This window comes from Canis aureus, chromosome 12 (assembly GCF_053574225.1).
Source record: "Canis aureus isolate CA01 chromosome 12, VMU_Caureus_v.1.0, whole genome shotgun sequence".
NCBI lineage: Eukaryota > Metazoa > Chordata > Mammalia > Carnivora > Canidae > Canis > Canis aureus.
This window is the reverse complement of record NC_135622.1, coordinates 30,997,010-31,021,819: the sequence shown is the minus strand read 5'-3', so window position 1 is coordinate 31,021,819 and position 24,810 is coordinate 30,997,010. Positions and strand designations below refer to the sequence as shown.

General features: G+C 35.5%; 1 protein-coding gene across 5 annotated transcripts in view; it reads left to right on the top strand.

The window, feature by feature from the left end:
• EML4 (EMAP like 4) overlaps positions 1–24,810 on the top strand; it is a 160,161-nt gene that overhangs the window by 67,107 nt on the left and 68,244 nt on the right. For 2 of the 5 annotated variants that reach the window (XM_077843475.1, XM_077843479.1), the window contains exons 2-7: positions 732–914; positions 14,158–14,287; positions 18,337–18,510; positions 20,364–20,492; positions 20,980–21,005; positions 21,204–21,236. In XM_077843475.1, the coding sequence (XP_077699601.1) occupies positions 732–914; positions 14,158–14,287; positions 18,337–18,510; positions 20,364–20,492; positions 20,980–21,005; positions 21,204–21,236 (675 nt within the window). The remainder of the gene's footprint in view (positions 1–731; positions 915–14,157; positions 14,288–18,336; positions 18,511–20,363; positions 20,493–20,979; positions 21,006–21,203; positions 21,237–24,810) is intronic. The other 3 variants (XM_077843477.1, XM_077843476.1, XM_077843478.1) reach the window with 3 other exon arrangements.

Sequence of the window (24,810 nt, the reverse complement as noted above, 5' to 3'; positions counted from 1 at the left end):
GTAATAGTAAAGACAGAAATAAAGAGTGCTTTCTGATCATTGATGCTGAAGGTGAGTGGTTTCCAATCTGATATACAAAGCAAAACTGAAGTGATTTGTACTCCTTTTTTATTTTCATAGAAAAGTGGGATAATGATGTAATTAAAAAGGATGCTTTGGTGGGGCAACTGCGTGACTCATTTGATAAGAGTGTCCGACTCTTGGTTTTGGCTCAAGTCGTGATCTTATGGGTCATGAGATCCAGCCCAGAGTCAGGCTCCATACTCAGTGGGGAATCTACTTGAAGATTCTCTCCCTCTACTCCCCGCCTTGGGTGCATATGTGCATGTGCATGCTCTCTCTCTCTTTCAAATAAATAAGTAAAACTTAAAAAAAAAAAAAAAAAAGTGCTTTGGGTAGTTTACTGTCTTGTAAGTTTCCAGAAGTCTCCAAAATGATATATTTCAAGAACATTTTAATGAAAAAAACAGTTAAGGTGATATATAATAATAGAAAATTTGATTATGGGGAAATTTTTCATAACTTTAATTATATGCCAGATATATGAACTTTTACTATTTTTAATTCATTCAAATAGCTATGAAAATATTTATAGAAGTTAATCTGTGTAAAAATGGTGGTTTGGGCTTTTTCCCCAATTTTTATCATCTTTTAAAGAGTTACCTGAATAGATCTTATTTAAGTTATTTCTTAAACAGTTCACTTTAAAAAATCCATACTTTATTTTATAGATGATAGTATTTCTGCTGCAAGTACATCTGATGTTCAAGATCGCCTCTCAGCTCTTGAATTACGAGTTCAGCAACAAGAAGATGAAATCACTGTGCTAAAGGCAGCTTTGGCTGATGTTTTGAGGCGTCTTGCAATCTCTGAAGATCATGTAGCCTCAGTGAAAAAATCAGTTCCAAGTAAAGGTAATTGTATATTAAAGTAGGAGGAGTCTTGCTTTTTGCAACACTTTCTTTGCAATATTTTATAAAACTTGTGTATTTTATCAGTGACATTGAAACTGGGAATAATATAATCTATAGTTTGTCTTTTGGATTAGCTGTGATTGTAGTTTGTTTTTCAATTCCTTTTTATTCCCAAGATATTTTGAAAGTTTACTCTTTATTATTTTAAATGGGAATTTTTTTGTAATACCACTGGTTGGACTTACAGGCTATTATGTCATAGCATATATATGTGTGAATTTAGTATCTTCCAGTTAGGTAACAAATTTACTGAGGGCAGGAACTGAATCTTTGCATCACCCATAGTAATTAGCATTGAACATACCAAGTAGGGACTCATATGTACTTTTTGAGTCAGTCCTCTCACCTTTACAGAAATTATAAAATTATAAAAATCATTATAATTTAAATAGCCTTATCCAAGCCTTTGGTGGTCATTCGTGAGCAGAATCCTGAAGAATTTATACTCTGAAACTTAATACTAACCCCAATACAATGTTAATTTTAACTTCTAGATATTGAGTGTTTTGTAGGTTGAAAGAAACAGTCATTAGGATGCTGTTACTCTGAGTTGGGAGCAGATACTGTGTAGCCTGCCTTTCCCTTCCTCCAATCACCCAGAAAGAATTTAAAATTCTTTCATGTTAATCAAACAATTGATTCTATTATTTCATATATCTTACTGATTTTTTTTCATAGAGTACGTGGACATAGGTGTAATTATTCCCCATTTTGGCAATAGCAAAAGAGACTGAATTCTGTTTCTGAATATTCGGTTAGAGGTATATATGATGTGAAGATAGACACATATAGGTCACTGAATTGCAGGTCTAGTGTTAATGCTAATGGTGGCTAGCAGTAAGAATTTGGGAATATTCAGTTTATGGATAATAGTTGAAGCCATAGAAAGAGGATGTAAAAATGAGAACAAGGCTCTGGAGAGTTGTGTTGGGAGCCTGTATTTCAGCAAAAAAAGAGTGATTCCTGTTGCCAGATGCTACAAAGAGGTTGAATAAAACAAAGACTGAGAGGTGACCATTGGATTTAGCAATTATGAGATTGCTAGAAACCTCCACAAGCAATTCTAGTGGAGTGATAGAATTGCAAATCAAATTACAGTATTTTGAGAAGCAGCAGTTGAGGAGAATTGTGGAGCAGAACAGCACTGTGGCCATGCTTTCAGAAAATTTGCCTGGGAGAGGAAGATGGTAGTAGGTAGAGGATGTGTTGAGGACAAAAAAGACAGGAGAGAGGAAGATGATATTAGTGGGAGTGTCAGTGGAGGGTGGTAATTGATGAGGTAAGTTTCCTGAGAGTTTGAGCAAGGATCATAGAGCAGGTAAGAAACTATTGGCCTTAGAAGACTACTACTTCTGAGATAGATTAGAAAGAGATAAAACGAAATAGAGGCTAATAAACATTCACAGTTTTCAGGGCTGGAACTCTACTCTTCCTCAGGAGTAGCAATGCTCTTTAAGAAGGTAAAACTGTTTCTGGGTGGTGAAAAAGGTGGGTTGGAATGCTGAGAGAATGGAAGACCATAGACATATGAAAAAGATTGTTGAGTTACCTTGAGAGCATGGAGGTGATTCATTCGGCCTGGCTTTGTGGTTCTCATTCTTTTTCTTTCTTTTTTGTTCTTTAACTTATTTTTAGTTTTTATCGTTGAACTATATAGTTGACATATAATGTTGTATTAGTTTCTGGTGTACAATATCATGATTGAACAATTTTATTTACTCAGTATTCACCATGGTTAAGTGTTGTAACTGTCACCTACCTCATTATAATATTAGTAACTACATTCCCTATGCTGTACTTTCAGTGAATGAATGGATAAAGAGGATGTGGTATAGGTAGACAACATGATTTTCCATTCTCAGACCTCCTACCCTCAAAGACACTGGGCCTAGATAGTTAATAATGTAGAGTTAGAGAGGTGGGTTGATTGATCTTCTCCCCAGTAGCGGTTAATAAGATAAATGTGTCAGTGACAAGGAATAAGTTTAGCAAAAAACTTAATGGAAACCACTTTGGCTAATAATGTTACATGGCAGTCTTTACATTTTTTTGAGAACCAACTTTGAGGACTGCCAAGATCAAGCCAGGCAAAACTTTATTTGCTTATAAATTGATTTTAATGAAAAGATTCTGGAGTTGTTAGAGTAGAATGAGGAGCCAGATCAATTAATGTATGTGGGCTTTACAGGGAAGGTAAACTTGGTGTAGAGAAAGAACATGCTTACCATCTATAACTGATGTTATATACCCTCAGCTTCTAACTCCGTATGAATATTTTAATTCTGAAAAAGAAAATGATATGGTGCTTGATTGTTATCCACAATATTTTTGAAAGTTTATTTCACATAGTTCATACTAGTTTAAAAAATTAATAATTTATTATGCCAAAACAACAGCATGTTGTTTAAATCTTTTTTTCTGGTTTTTTATTTACCAAGGTATTTCAGTAAAAAAATATTTATAGAGGGCAGCCCCGGTGACCCAGAGGTTTAGTGCTGCCTTCGGCCTGGAGTGTGATCCTGGAGACCCAGGATCGAGTCCCACATTGGGCTCTATGCATGGAGCCTGCTTCCACCCCGCCCCCCCGTGTGTGTGTGTGTCTGTCATAAATAAATAAACAAAATTCTAAAAAGATATATTTATAGAGAAACTTAAAGATTGCTATTAAAAATTTGGTAGATGATGATATTTTGTATGATATACCAGTTACTTAGCATTATCTGTTTCAGTGTCATAAAAATACAAATAGAATTAAATAGCTATAGTTCCTATTCTCCAGGAACATATTTTTTTGTAAGTATGAAAGTGGCAGCAGTCTTTCTAGTCTTTTTTTTTTTTTTTTTTTCTTCCAGTTATCCTTAGTCATAGTCCTTTTGTCTCTGAAGTGAATTTAGGATCAGTTTTATTTAAGGCTCTTTAGTGGAGACTTTACTCAGTTCTGGAGTTTTAGAGCCACCTGCAGCTGCTATATTGGAACTCCCCCCCCCCCCCACTACCAACTATTAATTCTTATTAATAACCTTATTAATTAGATACCAAACTCCTTTTCATTGATTGTACTTCATAAGTTTACTGTGACTGCTATTCTTAAAATGTGCCAATATGGGGATGCCTGGGTGGCTTAGTGGTTGAGCGTCTGCCTTCAGATCAGGACGTGATCCTGGAGTTCTGGGATTGAGTCCCCCATTGGGCTTTCTGCATGGAGTCTGCTTCTCCTTCTGCCCTGCCTGTGTCTCTGCCTCTCTCTTTCTGTGTCTCTCATGAATAAATAAATTCTTAAAAAAAAAAAAAAAAGATGCCAATATGGTTACATTCTGAAATGGGGTCCGTTAGTGATTATTAAGTTACTTCATTATTTTAGGCACAGACTTTGAAATCCTGTCCATAAAATAGATTAATGGGGGGCTGTTTATATAATAATTTGGGGAAATTTTAGAGATGAGCATAATTCATTGTTAAGGATTAATTACTCTAGTTCCCTTTAGTGGCAAAACTTGCCTGATGAGTTATGTTTTTCCAAGATTGATAATTAGACATCAAGAGAAATATGTAGTTAAAGTTTTATAATTTATTATCGGAAATTCTAAACAGCTTTATCTTGGAATTTATATATAGTACACAGTAGAAATAATTGGAAAAAATTAGGTAATTCTTCACTATTGACATTTGTGTATAGCCTAATAGATCAACTGTCAGGTTTTTGTTTGTAAAAAAGAGAGAGAGCAAGTGCGGAGGAGGAGCAGAGGGAGAGGGACAAGCCGACTCTATGCTGAGCATAGATCCTGATACAAGGCTTGATCCCACAACCCTGAGATCATGACCTGATCAAGAGTCAGATAACTGACCAACTGGGCCACATAGGCACCTTAATCAACTGTCAGTTTAATATTAAACAGGATTAATACATTAATGATACAAATATTTGGAATAAACATTCTAAGCAAAGTATTTTCTAATGAAATTTTTTATAAAATACTTTTTAAAAATGAAATTATTTTGTGGGGATTTTGTATTTTTCCTTTATCGAAAAGGTAATTTATGATTTTTTTTTTTTGTAATTTATGATTCTGTGGAGAATTTTATCTTATGTGAATATTTTTAGTCCTCTGTGAAAGTAGAACTTACTTTAACATAGATTACTGGCAGGACAATAATCACTGTCATCTTCTTAAGATAGCTACATTTTCCAGAGGATTTTTCTTTAGAAGTAAGGCTAAACCCCCATGGATAGATGAATGCAAAACCTCTTGATGAAGCTGTGGTTAAAAATATAGGTCAGCTTCCTTATTAATAAGGTCCTCTAGTTGCTAGATAGTGCTGATATGGAGGGCATGATTTGGCTTTAGGTGTGACTAAAACTAAATGTTAATGGTAAGTATGCTGATGGCTTAATGACATTCTACTGTGTCACTTCATAGTACTTTCGCCATTCAGTAAATGCCAAAATCAGAAATACATCTAACTAGTCATTTCAGTGTTTTTACTTCTTTTCTTTCAGTTTATCCTCTCCAGTGTGCCAGCAGTATTAAAAGCTAAGCCCCATTTTTTCTTATGCTAGACGCTTAACTGAAGTAGAAAGCTTCTCCAACAGTTTTTAAGGTAGCCAGTCATTTAAGTTTCTCATATACGTTCTTTTCTGTTGGAGAATTTTTTCCTTTTGACGGCATATGTTCATAATATATGCAGCAGTTGCAACTGAGTTCCTGCCAAAAGAAAAAAAAATTACCTGTACTTTGGAACAAACGGGAAGGCCCAGGGAACACTTTGGCAATATTAACTGCCAGGAAGACAAATTATGTCACAGCTGGTGCCTGGGAAACCCATTAAGACCTCTTGGGGTGACCAAATGACTGTAATTTGAGAATGTAGCCCAGTGGCATTATGTGAAGACAAGCTGTTAGCATACAGTGGTATACAAGCAAAGGAATCAAATGTATCTGAAGGTGAGAATCAGTCATTTTAAACCAGGAAAGTACTGGTAAACCACAAGTACCAAGCATTGCAAATGCCACTTGAGAAATGAGAGAACCCAGAGGCAAAATTTAAACATAGAGGGTGTCAGTTTTCTGAAAGAAACAATCCTAATTATGTAGAATCTGGGATAGCATATAGGCACAGGTCTGCATCATTGCCTCTTATTCCAAATAACATTTGGGAGAAGACAGAGATTGCCAAAGTTTGTTGTAAATGATGTTGGTAAGTAAATTATACTAATCAGGTTGGAAAGTGTAAATTTTCTTGATGGGTCTTTGAGCTAAAATGACTGAATTGTAGGAGGAGATGGGAGTGTTTTTATTAATTGACAGCAGATCCAAGATTTCTAAGATGCTCTTTGTATATAGAAGTATATGAATGGATACTTCCTCAGACCAGGCAGCGATCACAGTTTCCAGAGTTCTATTTCTGTATGAAAGCCAAATCCTTTGGTTATTTCAGCTCAAAATGTACTTTTCATTCATTCATTTTTTCATTCTTTCTTCTGTTCATTCTTTTGTTCTTTCTTTCCTTGTCTTTCTTGTCCTGTCCCTTCCCTTCCCTTCCCTTCCCTTCCCTTCCCTTCCCTTCCCTTCCCTTCCCTTCCCTTCCCTTCCCTTCCCTTCCCTCTTTTCCTTTTCTTTTTTTTTTTTTTTTAAGATGACAGGTTTTTTTTTAAATTTTTATTTATTTATGATAGTCACACAGAGAGAGAGAGAGGCAGAGACACAGGCAGAGGAAGAAGTAGGCTCCCTGCACTGGGAGCCTGACGTGGGATTCGATCCTGGGTTTCCAGGATCGCGCCCTGGGCCAAAGGCAGGCGCTAAACTGCTGCGCCACCCAGGGATCCCTCTTTTTTCTTTTCTTTTCTTTTCTTTTCTTTTCTTTTCTTTTCTTTTCTTTTCTTTTCTTTTCTTTTCTTTTCTTTTCTTTTCTTTTCTTTTCTTTTCATCTTTTCTTCTTGCTGAGCTTGAACTCATGACATTGAGCTCAAGAGCTGAGATCAAGAGTCAGATGCTAACCAACTGAGCCACTCAGGTGCCCTCAGCACAAAATATACTTCTAAAAAATTAGTGGCCATTAGGAGTTAAAAGGACTAAAGTACACCTTCCTGTGAGACCAAAGGAAAGGAGCTTGACTAGATAAAGAGAGTGGAAGAGGTCTACAGTTGGAGCTGTGGGGCATATGATAGAGAATCTGAGATAAATAACAGATTTTGAATATCAACTAGAGTTTTTTACTCCATGGACCACTTTTACCTTCCTCCTGATCAAAAGTATTCCCATCATTTAAGGCTTAAACTATTTCCTGAAAATATTTCCATTTTTTGTCTCTTGAAATTATTTAAAAAGTTTTTTGTATGTCTGTTTTGGTATGTATATTTGATGTTCCTGATAGATTGTGAATTATTTGAGGGCAGAGACAGTTTCTTACTAACATAGCTATCCTTGGGATGACTCAGTAAGTACTTGTTAAATTGAATGTGGGAAGAAGAAAGTTTAAGAAGTGGAAAGTTGTGATTTAAAAAAAAAAAAAAACTCTAGAGAGAGGGATTGGGACAGATGCAAGAACAAAGGGGTGTTATGGATGAGGGTAGCCAGAATTTGAGATTTTGAAGATTTTTATCTATCTATTTATTGGGGGCGGGGCAGGCGTAGGTAGAGGGAGGAGGAGGAGGAAAGAATTCCAAGCAGACTCCATGCTGCATCCTGAGTGCAGAGCCCTATTTGGGGCTCAGTCTCCTGACCCTGAGATCATGACCTGAGCTGAAACCAAGAGTCAGACAGATGCTTAACTAACTGAGCCACCAGTTGGTGGATTTTGAGAATTTGAATATTCAATAGTTTCTCATGATAACTTTATTACGTGAGTCTAGAGTATAATGAAATTCATTAATATTTAGAAATTGTTGGGCTAAGTTATCAGAAAGGTCATATGCTTGGATCTGTCATCAGGAATATAAACCACATGGTTAGTATTCTCATGTCATCATAAAGTATAAAAATTATTATTGACTTTGACCTGGCATTGTGATGGTTTCTACAGTTATTAAAGCTAAATACCTTCCTGGTTTATAAATTTAGCTTAAATTTCTCCTTATTTCAGCTGGGTTGATGCTCAGAATTAGAACTACTTTTACTTTTGTACCTTTGGTCACTAGAAATTACTGTTGCTTCCAGTCTTGTAGGCTAATCTTTGAGATTACGGCTCAGACTTAATAATGCTCAAGCCCTGGAGGAGAGGGGCTGTGTGTGTGTGTGTGTAACGGTGCCTTCTAGTTGTGAATTTGTGTAATTATGTTCCATTTTTCCAGTTCCTGATTTTCAGAGACTACACTTTAGACTTCTCAACTGAAAAACAAGCACTCCCCACAGGTCCTTTTTTTTTGCCTGTGCTTTACTTAATGCATTGCCTCTACCTTGGGGAGATCATTCACTCTTTCATCCAAATACTGAGGATTACCTCTACTGAGAACTGTCTCAAATTAAACTGTAGGATTGAAAGAGACCATGAAATCTTCTTTTGGCCTTTTCTTGCTATTTTTATTTGTGTCTGGGGACCTTGATAATTTAGTACTGTTATCTGCTTAGAATTTCCTTTCACCATACTCCCTCTGGTAAATTCCTATCTTTATCCTGGCACAGCTTAAAATGTCACTCTACATTAGATAGAAGTTTTTCTTTCTATTTACTATTCCTTCTGGCTGGACTCAGATTTTCATTTCATTGCCTACTACAACAGACCTTGAACCTGCTAATAATCTCTCTAATTTCCTCAGCAGTAAATTGGGATGATAATAGTAAATTCCTTTTAGGATTATGCTTAAGATCAAAGGATATACCACTTGTAAAGTACCTAGGGCAGTGCCTAGTACATAGCAAGCATTTGATAATAAATATTACTCCCCACCACTTACTGTATTGACAGTGTCTGTTTCCTTCATTTTTTTCACTGTACAAGGCAATGTTTTAGGTGCTGGAGATTAAAGAAATAAAAAACACTTCCTTTCCCCCAAAGGATCTCAGATAAACTGAGAATATAGGTCAGTTTTACAAAATAATAGGTAATTAGTATTAAAAAGGTAAAACGGTGCTGTGGGTGGGAGCACATAAGATAAATACTGGAATTAAAGGTTCCTTGCAGGAGATGGCATCAGTACTCCTCTATCGACATGATTTTAACAGCCACTTACTAGTGCCAGTTCCCAAATTGTTCTTGGATCTGGACTTCACTTCAGAATTGTCTGTCTACATACTAGATTGTTCTGCTTGTGTGTATGTCCTTCAGAATTCATAAATGTAAAATTTCCCCAAATTGAGCTCATTATTCTTTAAGTCTTAAACATTTCTTAAAACTGACTCCTTTCTGCATTCCTACTACCGGGCTCTTATTTCAGATCCCTATCATCTTATGCCTGGACCACTGCCCTGAAATCTGCTCTTCACATAGCCACTAGAGGGTTTGCTCTAAAATGTAAATGTGGGATCCCTGGGTGGCGCAGCGGTTTGGCGCCTGCCTTTGGCCCAGGGCGCGATCCTGGAGACCCGGGATTGAATCCCACATCAGGCTCCCAGTGCATGGAGCCTGCTTCTCCCTCTGTCTGTGTCTCTGCCTCTCTCTCTCTCTCTCTCTCTGTGACTATCATAAATAAATAAAAAAATTAAAAAAAAATGTAAATGTAACACCCCCACACACCCCCCACCCCACCCCCGCTCAAAACCTTTTAGTGGTCTCTATCCTCTATAGATAAAGTCTCCAAGATCTGAGTGTCTCTTTACCTCTCCCATGTGAACTCTGTTCCCTTTTCTTCCACATTCTCACCTTACAAAGAGCTTTTTGTCCACCTCCTCCCTTCCATGTACACATACACACTCCACTTTGCTATTACATTCTGTTTCTTTACACATACTAGAATAAGATCTAAGTATCCTATCATCAAATTTTACCTGGCTTAACACTTTGTTCTGCATTTCTTCTAGGAAATCTTCCTTGAGCTCTGTGTTCCTAGTTACCTTTATAGAATTATGTGTCATTGTACTTCTATGATATTCTGTGCATATCACTATTACTGTACTTACCACATATTTTTATTGCCAGTATGATTCTCTTGCAAGATTATGAACTCCGTGATGCCAGTATCTGCCCTTTACTCTTTTGTAAACATTTTCTTTCATCAGGGAGTCAGTTTATAGATTCTCTCCCTCTCCCCCTGCTCCTCTCCCTGTTAGAGCATGCCTGTGCGTGCACATGTGTGCGCTCTCCCTCAAATAAATAAATCTTTGGGATGGGGGAAGAAGGAAAAGAAGATCCAGCAAGTAAGAATGAGAAGGAATGATCAGAGAGCTAAGAAGAAATTCAGGCAAAGGCACTGTTCTAGAAACTAAGGACAGGGACACCTGGGTGGCTCAGTGGTTGAGCGTCTGCCTTTGGCTCAGGTTGTAGTCCTGGGGTCCTGGAATTGAGTGCTGCCTACAGCTCCTCACAGGGAGCCTGTTTCTCTGCCTCTCTCTCTGTCTCTCATGAATAAATAAATAAAAAATCGTTAAAGAAAAGAAAAAGAACTTAAGGACATTTATTTCCCTTGCCTGAATACCATTCTTGCCTGAATGATCAGCAGTATTCAGTGCTGATGGAAAGTTGAGCAAGATACAGACTGGAAAGTATCCATTGAATTTAGTGACAAAGAACCGAGATCACCATCTTGACAAGAAAAATGTCTGTGAAGTGGTTAGATGATAGCCAGATTGCAGAAGGCTGAGGTGCATTCCTACCAGAAGTACACAGGGGTTCCAGTTTCTTCACATCTTTTACAACACTTGAATTTTTTTGGTTTTTGTCTTTGATGTAAGAGCTATAATGTAATAGGTATACAGCTATAGTACCACCATACCCAGTGGGTGTGATTGATCTTTTGAGATGAGGTTTGGGACCTTGAAAGGTATAGAAAGTGGATTGCAGACTATATGTTTGTTTGTATGTAGTAGTTAATAGGGTTTTTTTTTTTTGGTATGTAACAAAAAATTTAAAAAATTATATTTCAAAATCAGGTGTTGATGTAGCAAAAGCAATGCCCAGAGGAAAATCTGTATCTGTAAATGCCTATGTTAAAAAAAGATCTCAAATACTAAACCCATTGCTAGCAAAGGGAAAGAAATAATAAAGATTAGAGATGAACGAGTAGAGAATAGAGGGGATCCCTGGGTGGCTCAGCAGTTTAGTGCCTGCCTTCAGCCCAGGGCTTGATCCTGGAGTCCCGGGATCGAGTCCCACATCAGGCTCCCTGCATAGAGCCTGCTTCTCCCTCTGCCTGTGTCTCCACCTCTCTCTCTCTCTCTTTCTCTCTGATGAATAAATAAATAAAATCTTTAAAAAAATGGATTAAAAAAAACAAAGTAGAAAATAGAAAAACAACAGAACCAATGCAACCAAAAGATAGTTTTTCTTTTCTATTTTATTTTATTTTATTTATTTATTTATTTGAGAGAGAACAAACACAAGTAGTGGGGAGAGGGAGAAGCAGGTTCCTTGCTGAGCAGGGAGCCCTACAGGGGACTCCATCTCAGGATGTAGAGATCATGACCCAGATGCCCTAAAAGTTGGTTTTTTAAAAGATCAACAAACCTGACAAACTTTTAGACAGAATGAAAAAGAAGGAAGATTTTAATTGCTAAAATCATAAATGAAAAAAAAATCAGAAATGAAAGTGGGCACCTTTTAGAAATAAAAGAATTGTAAGAGAGCATTATGAACAATTTACATCATAGTGTCCTATTAAAAACTGGGCAAAGGACTTGAATGGATAATTCTCTAAAGAAAATATACAAATGGCCAACAAACTCAGTAAGATTCTCATTAGGATGATGCATATCAGAACCACAGTGAAATAGTACGTATATAACTGAGATGGCTATCATTTAAAAAAATGTGGGGCACTTGGGTGGCTCAGTCATTAAGCATCTTACTCTTAATTTTGACTCAGGTCGTGATCTCAGAGTAGTGAGATTGAGCCCCACGTCATGCTCAATAGGGACTGTGCTTGAGATTCTCTTCCTCTCCTTTTCCCTCTGCCTCTCCCCTCCCTAAAATAAATAAATCCTTTTTTTTTTTTTTTTTAAGAAAATGAAAATAACAAGTGTTGGCAAGGATGTGGTAAAGTAAGAATCCTTTATACATTGCTGGTGGGATTGTAAATGGTGTAGCAGCTGTGCTAATGGTTCCTTATTAAGTTAAACAAAATACCCTTGTGACCCAGCAGTTCTTCTCCTTAATTACATACCCAAAAGAATTGAAACAGATGTTCGAATGAAAACTTGCGTGTAGATGTTTATGGCAGCACAGTTCACATTGCCTAAAGATTGAAACAATCCAGATGTCCCTTAACAGATAAATGGATAAACAAGATGTGGTATATTCATACAATGGAATATTACTCAGCTATAAAAAGTAATAAAGTATGCATACATGCTGCCTCACGGTTGAATCTCAAAAACACTGTGCTAAGTAAAATAAGCCAGACACAAAAGAGCACATATTGTATGATTCCATGTATATGAAATATTCAGAATAGGCAGATAAACAGAGATAATGCAAATTAATGGTTGGCATGGTCTGGGGGGAAGCGGGAGGGAATCAGGAGTGACTGTTCAGCGAGTACAGGATTTCTGTTTGGAGTGATCAAAATGTTCTGTAATCAGATATGATTATACAACATTGTGACTATCCTAAATACCATTGAACTACACCTTTTTAAATGCTTAAAATGCTAAATTTTGTTATAAGTATTTTACCACAATAATATTTATTTAAATTTTTTTAAATTTTGATTTATGTATGATAGTCACAGAGAGAGAGAGGCAGAGACATAGGCAGAGGGAGAAGCAGGCTCCATGCACTGGGAGCCCAACGTGGGATTCGATCCCGGGTCTCCAGGATCGCGCCCTGGGCCAAAGGCAGGCGCTAAACCGCTGCGCCACCCAGGGATCCCTTTACCACAATAATAAAAATAAAAGCTGTCAGTACAATTAGAAGTCACCTGTTTGGCAGACTAGCAACAGATCTGATGACTAGTGATGTTAGCATAATTTGAAGGTTGCTATACATTATTATAAGTGAAAATTTTCTTAAGAAATTTCAGAAAGTGAATACAATAGGTCTCCATCTTCCTTCTGAATTATTTGGTCTGTGGTCAGGTCTAGGAATTTCTATATTAAGAAAACACTATAGATGATTATGATACAAATGGCCCCTAGCAGCTTGTTTTTGTCAAAAATGCAGTGTCATACCATCATATATGGAACAGTCCAGGGTGCCAGATGTTTTAGGCTCTATACATAAAAGGTTTTTACTCTCTGTACTTTTAAGAAGAGAAGCAAGCAAACAAACATCATACTGGCCAAATTAGATTTTGTGTGTATGTGAAAAAACAGAGTCCAGAAATTTAAATCTATTTTCTATTCTCAATTTTTTAAAAAAATTTTATTTATTTATGATAGTCACAGAGAGAGACAGAGAGAGTGAGGCAGAGGCACAGGCAGAGGGAGAAGCAGGCTCCATGCACTGGGAGCCCGATGTGGGATTCGATCCCGGGTCTCCAGGATCACGCCCTGGGCCAGAGGCAGGCGCCAAACTGCTGCGCCACCTAGGGATCCCTCTATTCTCAAATTTTTAAATGAACTGGCCCCTTATTAGATAAACCTGTTTTATCTTATAACTTTGAATCTTCCTAACCACACCAACATAACCTATCACATAATTATTCCAATCCTTCTACTATGTAAATTAAGAAAGCAGAGGTTGCTTTATACCTTTATGCTTTATTTATATGGAATAACATTGTAAGATTTAACATTTATGGTTCTAGGATATCTAAATAATTTGATTTCAGTAGAACCTGAGTGATTTCTGAAAATCAGTGATGTAGAGATTTGTGATTTACTTTGAATCATATGTTTTGAAGCTGCTCTATGTAGAGGGCAAACCATTTAGCTAGAAAGTAAGTCTAGCTGCAGTGTAGTAATTTAGCATGTCCTTTTTATAGGTCTGTTTTGATGAGATTAAGTTTAGAGACAACAATATTGTATGCTGCATACCAGAGAACAGGCAGTTTGCTTACTTAGTTCTAAACTGTGATGGTCTTAATTTTTTAAACTACCAATCTTTGAAGAGTGTTTTGAAGTTTGATGTAAAATTTTTTCTTAACCACTTTTAGGCCAGCCAGGCCTTCGAGAAGCTATTTCTATGTCCTGTATAACCAACGGGAGTGGTGCAAACAGAAAGCCAAGCCACACCAGCTCTGTCGCAATTGCAAGAAAAGAAACTCTTTCATCTGCTGCTAAAAGGTACCCATTTATAAGGGAAAGGAAAGCTAACATTGCAAAATTGTCTGAAAGTAATAATCCATTCTATTTTTTTAAAAAATATGAAATAGAGCTCTTGGAATTAAAGTATGTCCTTTGAATCTTTTAGCTTTGAATGTAGACACCCAGCCTATAATCACCTGGTTTACATTCATGGTATCTATGGAGTTGCGTGAGGAAGCCTTTCGTTCTAACTAAAGAAAGAATTTTCATTTCCTGATTTTTTGCTTCTTTTTAACAAGCATTTGTTGGCCAGATAAGCATTATTATATTTAATTACATAAGCAAATTTTCTATAGTGAGCAGTGCCTTTGATTCAGCAGTTTTTAAAGGAAAAATAGAATCTTCAGTATATATATTAGGAGGAAGCTGAACACATAACTTTTATTCTTTAACCATGACTATAAAATTAAGGCATAATTTAAATATTATAGTACTGTGGTGTGTGTGTGTTAGAGGATGGCAGGTAGGTGAGCTGTAGAAATACTGCAGAAAAAAAGTTTCAATAAACTACAGATTTACATTCTATATGTTCTTTTCATCAATAATCTGTTGTTTAGGTAAAATTGCTTACAGACTTTTTCCGCTTCTGTGTAATTCTTAGCAAATTATCCCTTATAGAGTTTGGAGAGACCATAAGACATCAACTACATAATCTTACAACTGTTTTCTTCAAAGAATAACTGAGGAAAAATCTAGTGTAATGGAAAAATATTTAAAATGTACTGATAGAAAATGGTTGCCTTAATAAACTAATGCCAGTGACTGAATTATTCATTAGTGTGGATTTATAAATTTTTTTAAAAGATTTTATTTATTTATTCATGAGAGACACAGAGAGAGGCAGAGAGAGAAGCAGGCTCCATGCAGGAGCCTGATGCGGGACTCAATCCCGGGACTCTAGGATCATGCCCTGGACCAAAGGCAGGTGCTAAACCGCTGAGCCACCCAGGGATCCCCTGGATTTATAAATGTTAACCAGACATTTGGCTACAGGAATAGTGAAGAAATGACAACATCTTTAGGCCTTTTGTTTTTTTTTGTTTTTTTTTTTTGTTTTTTCAAGTTATCTCTACACCCAACATGGGCCTTGAACTTAACAACTCTGACGTCCAGAGTTGTATCTACACTGACTGAACGGCCAGGTGTCTTGATCATTAGACCTTTTAAAATCTCCTCCTTAAAAAAAAAAATAAATAAAAACTAAAAAAAATAAAAATAAAATCTCCTCCTAGAATTCAGTCTTTGAAGGCTTTGCCATTATAGGTAGAATTCAGACTTTGTTCTCCAGAACATGCCAAAATGTATTGCCTATGCTTCACGTTAGGAGAAAAGGACAAATTATAAGAAAACAAATGCATTGTGGAATATTTTTTTAACGTTTTTAATAAACTTCCTTGTATTTAGTAATAGTTTGGATTCAGCCCATTTTCTTATGTAACTATAGTCCTGTACAGTGATCAGTATTGTGCACAATAGTAAGTAATCTTAAGACCAGCTGACTTGCGGATCCCTGGGTGGCTCAGTGGTTTGGCACCTGTCTTCGGCCCAGAGCGTGATCCTGGAGACCCGGGATTGAGTCCCACATCAGGCTCCCTGCATGGAGCCTGCTTCTCCTCTGTCTGTGTCTCTGCCTCTCTCTCTCTCTCTGTCTCTCATGAATAAATAAATAAAATCTTTTTTTTTTTTTAATTTTTTAAGTTTTTTTTTTTAAGTTTTTTATTTATTTATGATAGTCACAGAGAGAGAGAGAGAGAGAGGCAGAGACATAGGCAGAGGGAGAAGCAGGCTCCATGCACCGGGAGCCCGATGTGGGATTCGATCCCGGGTCTCCAGGATCACGCCCTGGGCCAAAGGCAGGCGCTAAACCACTGCGCCACCCAGGGATCCCTAAATAAAGTCTTAAAAAAAAAAAAAAAAAAATACCAGCTGACTTTGTTACTTCATGATACAGAGGCTCTATATTTTGCTTTTTTTTTTTTTTTTTTTTTAAAGATTTTGTTTATTTACTCATGAGAGACAGAGAAGCAGGCTCCCTGTAGGGAGCCCGATGTGGGACTCTATCCCTGTACCTTGGGATCATTCCTTGAGCCAAAAGCACACACTCAACTGCTGAGCCACCCAGACATCCCTGTATTTTGCTTTTAAATACCCAGGAGGAAATTCTCTTTTAGGTTTTACTGGCCCCCCTCCCCCCACCCCCCAAGATTGGTGGTCTGTACATTCAGGATCATACAAGGACCAACAAGAAAGAATTTCTAACTCAGTTTTTTTTTTTTTCTAACTCAGTTTTGAATTTCAAAGTTAGTCTGATATTTCTGAGGTAGAACTGTATTTCTCAGCACATATTTTAAAGAACTGAACAATAAATAGAAAAGTGGGGGCTAGTCTGAAGTCCAAAGTACCAGAACTGAATCAGATTAAATGTCATTTTAAAGATTATATTTTAGGGCCACTTGGGTGGCTCAGTGGATTAAGCACTTGACTCTTGGTTTCAACTCAGGTCATGATCTCATGGGATGTTGGATTGAGCCTCTTGTGGGGCTCCAGCTCAGCAGGGAGTGTGCTTGAAATTCTTTCCCTCTGCCCCCTCCCCCCCACATGCATGCACTCTTAAATTAATTGTTTTTTTTTTTAAGATTTTATTTATTTATTTATGAGAAACACAGAGAGAGAGGCAGAGACATAGGCAGAGGGAGAAGCAGACTCCCTTACAAGGAGCCTGATGTGGGACTTGATCCTGAATCCTAGGATCATGCTCTGAGTTGAAGGCAGACACTCAACCACTGAGCCACCCAGGTGTCCCTCTTAAATTGATTAAAAATTTTTATTTTAACTATTACTCTGTAATAAATTGTATTTACTATGTATATTTGTTTAAAATGTTCTTGAACACACTTCCTTGTAGATCATGCATCTCATAGTCAAATTGTAACTTTAAGAATTGAAGACAGTTCATGGTTTTCTGCCTTTTCAACCATGGAATTCAGATTTTGGTTCTACCTGGTTTGTAATATTGCCCAAAATGTGCCATAAAAGGACTTTTATCCAATGATTAAGAATGCAAGGGCTTCATTAATTAAGAATCAAAAGTGCAGAATCCTAAGAATTTATATATAAATATCTTAGTTTAACTCTAAATATATTCACATAGATTTATCAGGTTTTTTTGTTTTGTTTTGTTTTTATTTTTTTAATGAAAGGCCAAGCTTCTCACTCTCTGTTTAATTGTGTGTGTTGATTAGATTTTTTTACTGTCTTGCATAAAATATACCCATGTTATTTTTTGTAATTGTTAGTTTCAATTTTAAGACAGTAAGAAATGTAAAACTCGCTTTGCAAAAAAAACCATCTTTTATGATTATTTTCCTCAACTTTTTATAACTGTCTCACCTATATAAAATTTAATGGCAATTTTTTTTTTTTAAGTAACTTTATTTTAGGGGTCTTTCCAGAGCACTCAACTTAGTTTTCATGGAAATTAGTTTTTCTTTTCTATGTATATTTTGTCTGTTTTCTTTGTATTTAATTTATGTAATTAAAATAATACAAGTGGCATAAGCAGGTTCTGTATCAGTGGGGGGATACCTATAATTCCTGATAGATTTAAAACTCAACCAGCAAGAGGAGAAAAACATAGAAGAAATGGGAATCAGGATAATCTACTTGAGTTTTATGTGTAAAGGGAAGTGTTGCTGATGCTCTGATTTGGGTAAGTTGAGGTCAGTTAAGAGAGATGCCATTGTTCCCCCAAATCTGCCAAGATGGCAAAATGCATTGGGCTATTTTGGTCCCAAAGGGCAATCTTCATAGGTGATATATTGCCTTAGAAATCATATAAATTCTTCCCTGAAGATTTTAATAGCTTCCAGAATTTTCAGAGAAATATTATCATTAATTGAAAGCAGTGTAAATTGTATTAGCTATATGATTTAGGATTTTGAAATCTATAGTAATCACTTTTTCCATCGTTTGAAATATCTTTTGTTTGTTAAAATATGTGTTGTTCCATGTTATACTTTATTTTACAGTGGTACAGAAAAAAAGAAAGAAAAACCACAAGGACAGAGGGAAAAAAAAGAGGAATCTCATTCTAATGATCAAAGTCCACAAATTCGAGCATCACCTTCTCCCCAGCCCTCTTCACAGCCTCTCCAAATACACAGACAAACTCAAGAAAGCAAGAATTCTACTCCCACCAAAAGGTTTTAACTGTCCCTGAGTACAGAGCTAGGGAATGGTTGTAATGATACCTAAAATTCTGCAACTTGAGAAAAGTTAGCTATCCATGGATTCCAAGAGAAAAGCCTGTGGCCCCTCACCCCCAATCTTCTTTGTTGTAAAATCTTTATTTTAGCACTTTGGAGAAAGAAGATTTAAGGTCAAAATTTCTCAGTTGAAACTGGAAAAGAGAAAACCTAAGTTACAAACAATTTGATAAAAGGAAGGCCTTAATAACCAAACAATATTTTTATAGTACAATTACAAAAATCTATATAAACTGTGCATAAATTTATAACATGCACAGAAAAGTACCATATGTAATTATCCTCATATTTTGGCATCATTACAACCTTAAACTTGCAAGGGCCCTTCTCCGCAAATGGCTCTTCATTGTGACTGCATCTCAGTTTCAGTTTTGGGTTTTGGGAGGATAAGTTCTTGCTTGAGTAGAGAAATCCATTTCACCTGGTCTTTTCTATGCTAAAGGCTTGCTTGAGGGCTTCTCTCTGTGTCTGTAATAATTAATATTTTAAAGTTATGAGAGGGGGAGAAGGGAGAAACATTCTAACAATGTGTGTGAACCTAAATTGGGAATCTAAACCTGCATGCTGGGAGTTCAGTGCTATTACCTGCCTTGTAATCAAATTTTTAGACCAACTTAAGGAAATTTGCCTACTTTAAAAATGGGAATTCAATCTTTATGATTAGGTATAGATAACTCTTACTCATCATACTTCCGCTTGGAAATCTTAGGAATATATTAAACCATTCCCAGAACTAGCTAGGATTTAGTAAAATAAATGATAACCATTCCTCAAAGACTTATAATATATTTTTATTTGATCAATTTAATATTCTGCCTCAAATCCTGAATAGAAATTTGGGAAAACAGAACACTCTTCATTTGATTGATGCATGTTTTAACTTTTAAAAAATGCTTCGCCTGTGTCTCATGCAGATTCTTATGCTATCTAAATGGTTTGTAATTTTTTTGTCTGGCCTCATGTGGAGTTTTTCTTGGATATATTTTATTAATGTTATATAACTTTGGGTTGTGTGTGGTTAAAGGTGGCTTTTTTATAATCAGTCTCTTTAAGGTTCTGATTTGACTTGGTATCCTTGTCCCCAGATCTTTTTTTCAGCTTCTTAAAGGTCTCCTGGAAATGTGCTTTGCCATTCTAAATTGCTCTTTGGATATACTGTTGCAAGAAGTATTGGAGACTGGATGAGTGGTAGGATAGTTAGCAACGCAGCCTAAAAATCATTTCTAAATAATTTCATTCATAAATATATGGAATAAGTGTTGATATAATATAACATTCTTATGTTAAGTAAGTCATGTTTATTTCTGATCCTGGGTAAAAATTGTCTTTAAAGAATGTCATAGGAGTTTTACCTTTAATCCTATGTTTTACTTAGAAAGTGTCATTTGATTACACAGGAATATAAAAGATGAAAACAGCTTTGTAATGACTATGAAAAAATACGTTTTTTTCCCACAGACTCATGTAGTTTCACAAATTATGTGAAATATTTTACTCAGAAATTTAAGCATGAATTTTCTCTTAACAAAAAGTACAGATTTACTTTTTAATCAAGTAATATTTGTTCTAGTGAATCTTCTAATAGTGAAAATTATAAACAGACTTGGTCATTGCCTTGTTTAACTCCTTCACTCATCCAGGTGGAACCTTTCAACTAATCCTTCCTTCTCTTTTCTGGATTAGCTTAAAGGAAATGTTAATTGCTGCTTTTATGTTCTATTTAAGCTGTCAATTACATGTCCTTGCTACTCATAGAATTTTTCTCTAAGAAATTAATATGTTTCTTTCAGCATAAAACGAACACCAACAGCTGAAAAATCGCATAATTCATGGGAAAATTCAGATGAGAGTCGTAATAAATTATTGAGAGCGGTTTCAACATCAAAATTAATATCAAAAGTTATAAAAAATGCAGACAAGTAAGTACTACACTTTCTCAGTTATATCTGAAAATTAGTAATTCTGATTCTAATGCTTGCATGTACAATTATGTACCTATTTCAAATCATTTTTAAAAATCTGTTATAATTTTTTTCTTCTAAGTGTATTTAAGTGTTCAAAAAAGAAAGAAAGCTATCCTCCTGTGATAATATTCTCCACTCAAAAAATAAATTATGCTAATCATAAGTTTTGATTATTTTTTTTGTAGGTTCTTTCTATACTTTCACTGCTTAGACAGTCTTATGGAATAATTACTGTTTTATTAAACAGTATATATTAATAGTTGAGACCAGTGACAAACTTTTAAAAATACTAATGTCTGAATTTCACTTCTAAAGATTTATCTTGGGTATGGCTTAGACACTGAAGCTTTTATAATTTCTTTAGATAAGCCTAAAGAAATGATTAGGTGATTCTTATGATAAGCCAAGTAAAATTATAAATGTCTTTGAAATTTTTTTGTAGGCATAAAGATGTCATCATCAACCAAGGTAAGTTAAAAATTCTTTTGAAAAAATATTTATCTTCTTTTTCTACATCAGTTTAATTTTTGCTAATTGTTAAGAATATTGGCTTATTTCCGTACAGTGTACTTTATTCATAATAATCAAAGAGAAGTGCATTTATTATAGTCATTTAAGAAAATGCTCAGTTTTTATTGTAAGATATGTCATTTTTGTCTCAACCAGCAAAAATGTCAACCCGTGAAAAAAACAACCAAGGTAAGAATAAGCTACACAGTTGGTCGCCTTCTAAGTTAATTTCTTCTTGGATCTCTTATTTGGCTTTTCATTATTTATACTCTCTGACTTTCCTCTTAATATGAGAAATAGGATAATTTGGACTAGTGAATCCAGCTATTCTGAAAATTCATTTTATTTCTGTGAGCTCTGAAGATTCATGGTCAACAATAGAAATAAATGTCATTATAAAGAGGTATAAAATACTAGAGAGAATTTCCCCCTTTAAAAAAAAAAAGTACTTAGAAAAGCCATTTAAAAGATTGATAAATTTTAACTCAATTTCCTGTCTTGCCGACCTCATTGCAAATAATCACTCATTTCTCAAAGCTAAGACTGAGTACATAATGAGTCTAGCAAATCCATTTCCTCTTGAATTGTTCTTTTATATTAATTGTAATTTCTGGCTACTTGCTGTTGTTGGCTTGTTCTGACCAAAAAAGGAGAGTAGACTGTCTATAAATGTGTATTTAATTTAATTGCAAAGTAGGTAAGTTCTGTTACATCAGTTTTATATTCTCCTTAGATTGCCTGCAAATTTAATTGAAGCATGCTGTTCTAAATGAAAGCATGTCCTTTCCGTGCATGCTTTTTACAGCTTATTTCTGTGTGTTATCTTTGTTTTCTGGGCTATTAACCAGATACAATGTGATTAAAATTTTTGTTAAAGATGAATAACTTAATTGCTATGGATTTTTGCCATTTTTGATTTAGTAAGAAAAATATTTATTTGTAATCTTCTTTGGATCATTGGTTTTTATGTAGAAATTCTGAATGAAGTTGAATTTTGCTGTCATTTTAATATAGTTAGGTCCTACTTTCTCCTTCCTTTATAATTAAGTATATAGCTAAAGTAATGGTTGAAAGGAAAAAGTGAAATGTTATTTATAAAGATAATTCTTATTATATATCAGAACATTTTTTAAAAATACAGGTAGTGATAAATAGTGGAAAGAACTATGAATGCAGAGTCTCTGTCTAGAATTTGGTCCTGGCTCTTTTGCATAATAGCCTTGTGACCTAGGCAAAATGACAATGTCTCTGAGTTAGTTTTCTAATCTGAGAATAGTACCTATAAAGCTTACCTCATGACTGCAGAATGAAGTAATGTATATGGAAGCACTTTTGGGCGCCTGGGTGGCTCAGTCAGTTAAGTGTCTGCCTTTGGCTCAGGTCGTGATCCCTGGGTCCTGGGATTGAGTCCCAGATCAGGCTCCCTGCTCAGTGGGGAGTCTGCTTCTCCCCTCTCCCTTTGCCCCTCCCCACCTCACTCGTGCCTGTTCTTTCTCAAAAATTTTTTAAGATTTTATTTATTTATTTGAGAAAGAGTGAGAGAGCACAAGTGGAAGGAGTGTCAGAGGGAGAAGCAGACTCCCTGCTGAGCAAGGAACCTAACTCAGAGCTCCATCCAAGGACGGGGGTGGTGGTGGTGGGTGGATCCTGACTCTAGCCAAAGGCAGATTCTTAACCACCTGAGCCATCCAGGCGCCCCAATAAATAAAATCTTCAAAAAAGAAAGCATTTTAAAAATAGAAAAAATTGTAAAACTATAAAACAGTGCTATTATTATTGTATAGTTTGCTAATGAGCTCAAATTTTATAAAATCCTTGTAGAGCTGCCTGCCACTTTCTCATGTTGTATGTTCTTTGGAAGGTAAAAGGAACATAAGATTAGTATACAGTAAGTGAGTGGTTTATATTGGTAACAGTTTTCAAAGTCATTCAGGTAAGCAGGCAAATAAACGTATTTAAGAGTGAAGGATTTTGCTACAGAAGCACCACTAAGCAGGGTGTTAGCTAGTGTCTAGGAAGAAGGATAAAATGGAAAGGTAGGGGAAAAAAAGGTAGAAAAGGATGTAGAAAAATTCAGTTACAAGAATTTTAATTAGATTGTCGCAGGTGTTGGAATTTAATAATGTTAAGTGTTGCTTGCATTAAGCCTTACTTTTGGAATTTGAGTCTATTATTTTTCCATTTTAATCTGCTATATTCTGCTTGGATACAGACTCCGTCATTAGAAGGTACCTTCATAGAGAACTCTTGGGCTTCCGCTTGTGAGGTAGTTGATGCCTAACCATAATTGAAACAGAGCCTATAGAAAGTAGATGGATTCTAAATGGTTTAAGAGGTAAGATAGGTAAGGATATAGGAGAAAAGGAACAGCAGGAATCTAATCTGTGAAGGCTAGCTTGAGCAACTAGGTAAAATGAGGGAACATTTGAGGTGGAGATGTGTGGAAAAGAAGAAAAGTCGTGGTTTTCAGTTTCAGTAAGAGTTAATCTACTTGTAGAGATGTGTAGCAAACAGCATAGTATCAGTGTTTAAACATGTATTTTGGAGTCCAAAGACCAATTTCACCATTTACTTAGCTGTGTGTCCCTGAGGAGATTATTTCACCTTTAGTCTTTGTTTTCTCATTATTGAGACAATCATAAGCCCTCAAAGAGTTAATATAAAAATTAAAGATAATAAAATGTAATACCTGACACAAAGTACCAAGTAAATTTTAGTTACTAATATATGTAAATCTGACAGTAAAATCTTGTACTCAAATGTGTGGAGTAAAATGAAAAGATAAATAGACTATCTTCATTTGATAGAAGTAGATATGTTTTTTAAATTTGTATTCATTTTGCATGGCATATTTTACAACACATTTTCTTATACTTTAGGTATTAAATATCCAAAATATCTATCATTTTTGGACAACCTTTTAAAAATATTTATTAATTTCTTTAGCTCTTTTTTGACAATGACAAATATGACTTGCTCTAAGTCATCTGCTTTGATTTGGGAAGAAGACTATTTACATTTGGTCATTTAGGTGAGTGGTAGCAGAAGAAGCTTGACCTGAAGGTCCTGTATCCTTCAGCCACAGTAGAGTACAAGAAGAGCCATAAAACTGCATGTCTGATCAGTACTCTGGCAGAAGAAAGAGAACTATATGTAGTTGAAAGCAGTAGGAAGTGGAGTGGAATGGGATGTACGCAGGACACTCTGAGTTAGGTGTGGGAAGAAAGGTTATATCACCAAAAAGATTCTTGCCAAGTTCAGTCTTTATCTACACTCAAATCCCTGAAACATGAATCTCTCTTCATCACTTTTCTCCTGTTCTGTTGGATTCTGCTCCCACTGCAAGAGAAATAAAGACTTAGCACTTCAGGTTAAATTGTGAAATTTTCCTATAGAGTTTTTCATTGTTAGATGTAGGTTAGGTTCTAATACCATACTATACATTTGATAATTATAAGTTATTTATAAAGTTTTTTGAGCTAACATAGGGTACTGTAAATGCCTTTTATAAAATTATCTATTGAGGAAAATAGGTAACAATCTGACAAATTCTCTAATAAAATTAGTATAACCTTTAAACTCATTCTTATAGTTATCAAGTATATTACATTTTTAAAATATGTTAAAAGTGTCCTATGTCCTTCTTTCTAGAGGAGAACCTGAATGTCTTCAAATTATGGCTTTTTTTCAAGATTAAATAATCTTAAATCATTTTTCTCTTGTAGCATCTTAAACTTGTGCTGTTTAGAATTAGTACATAGTT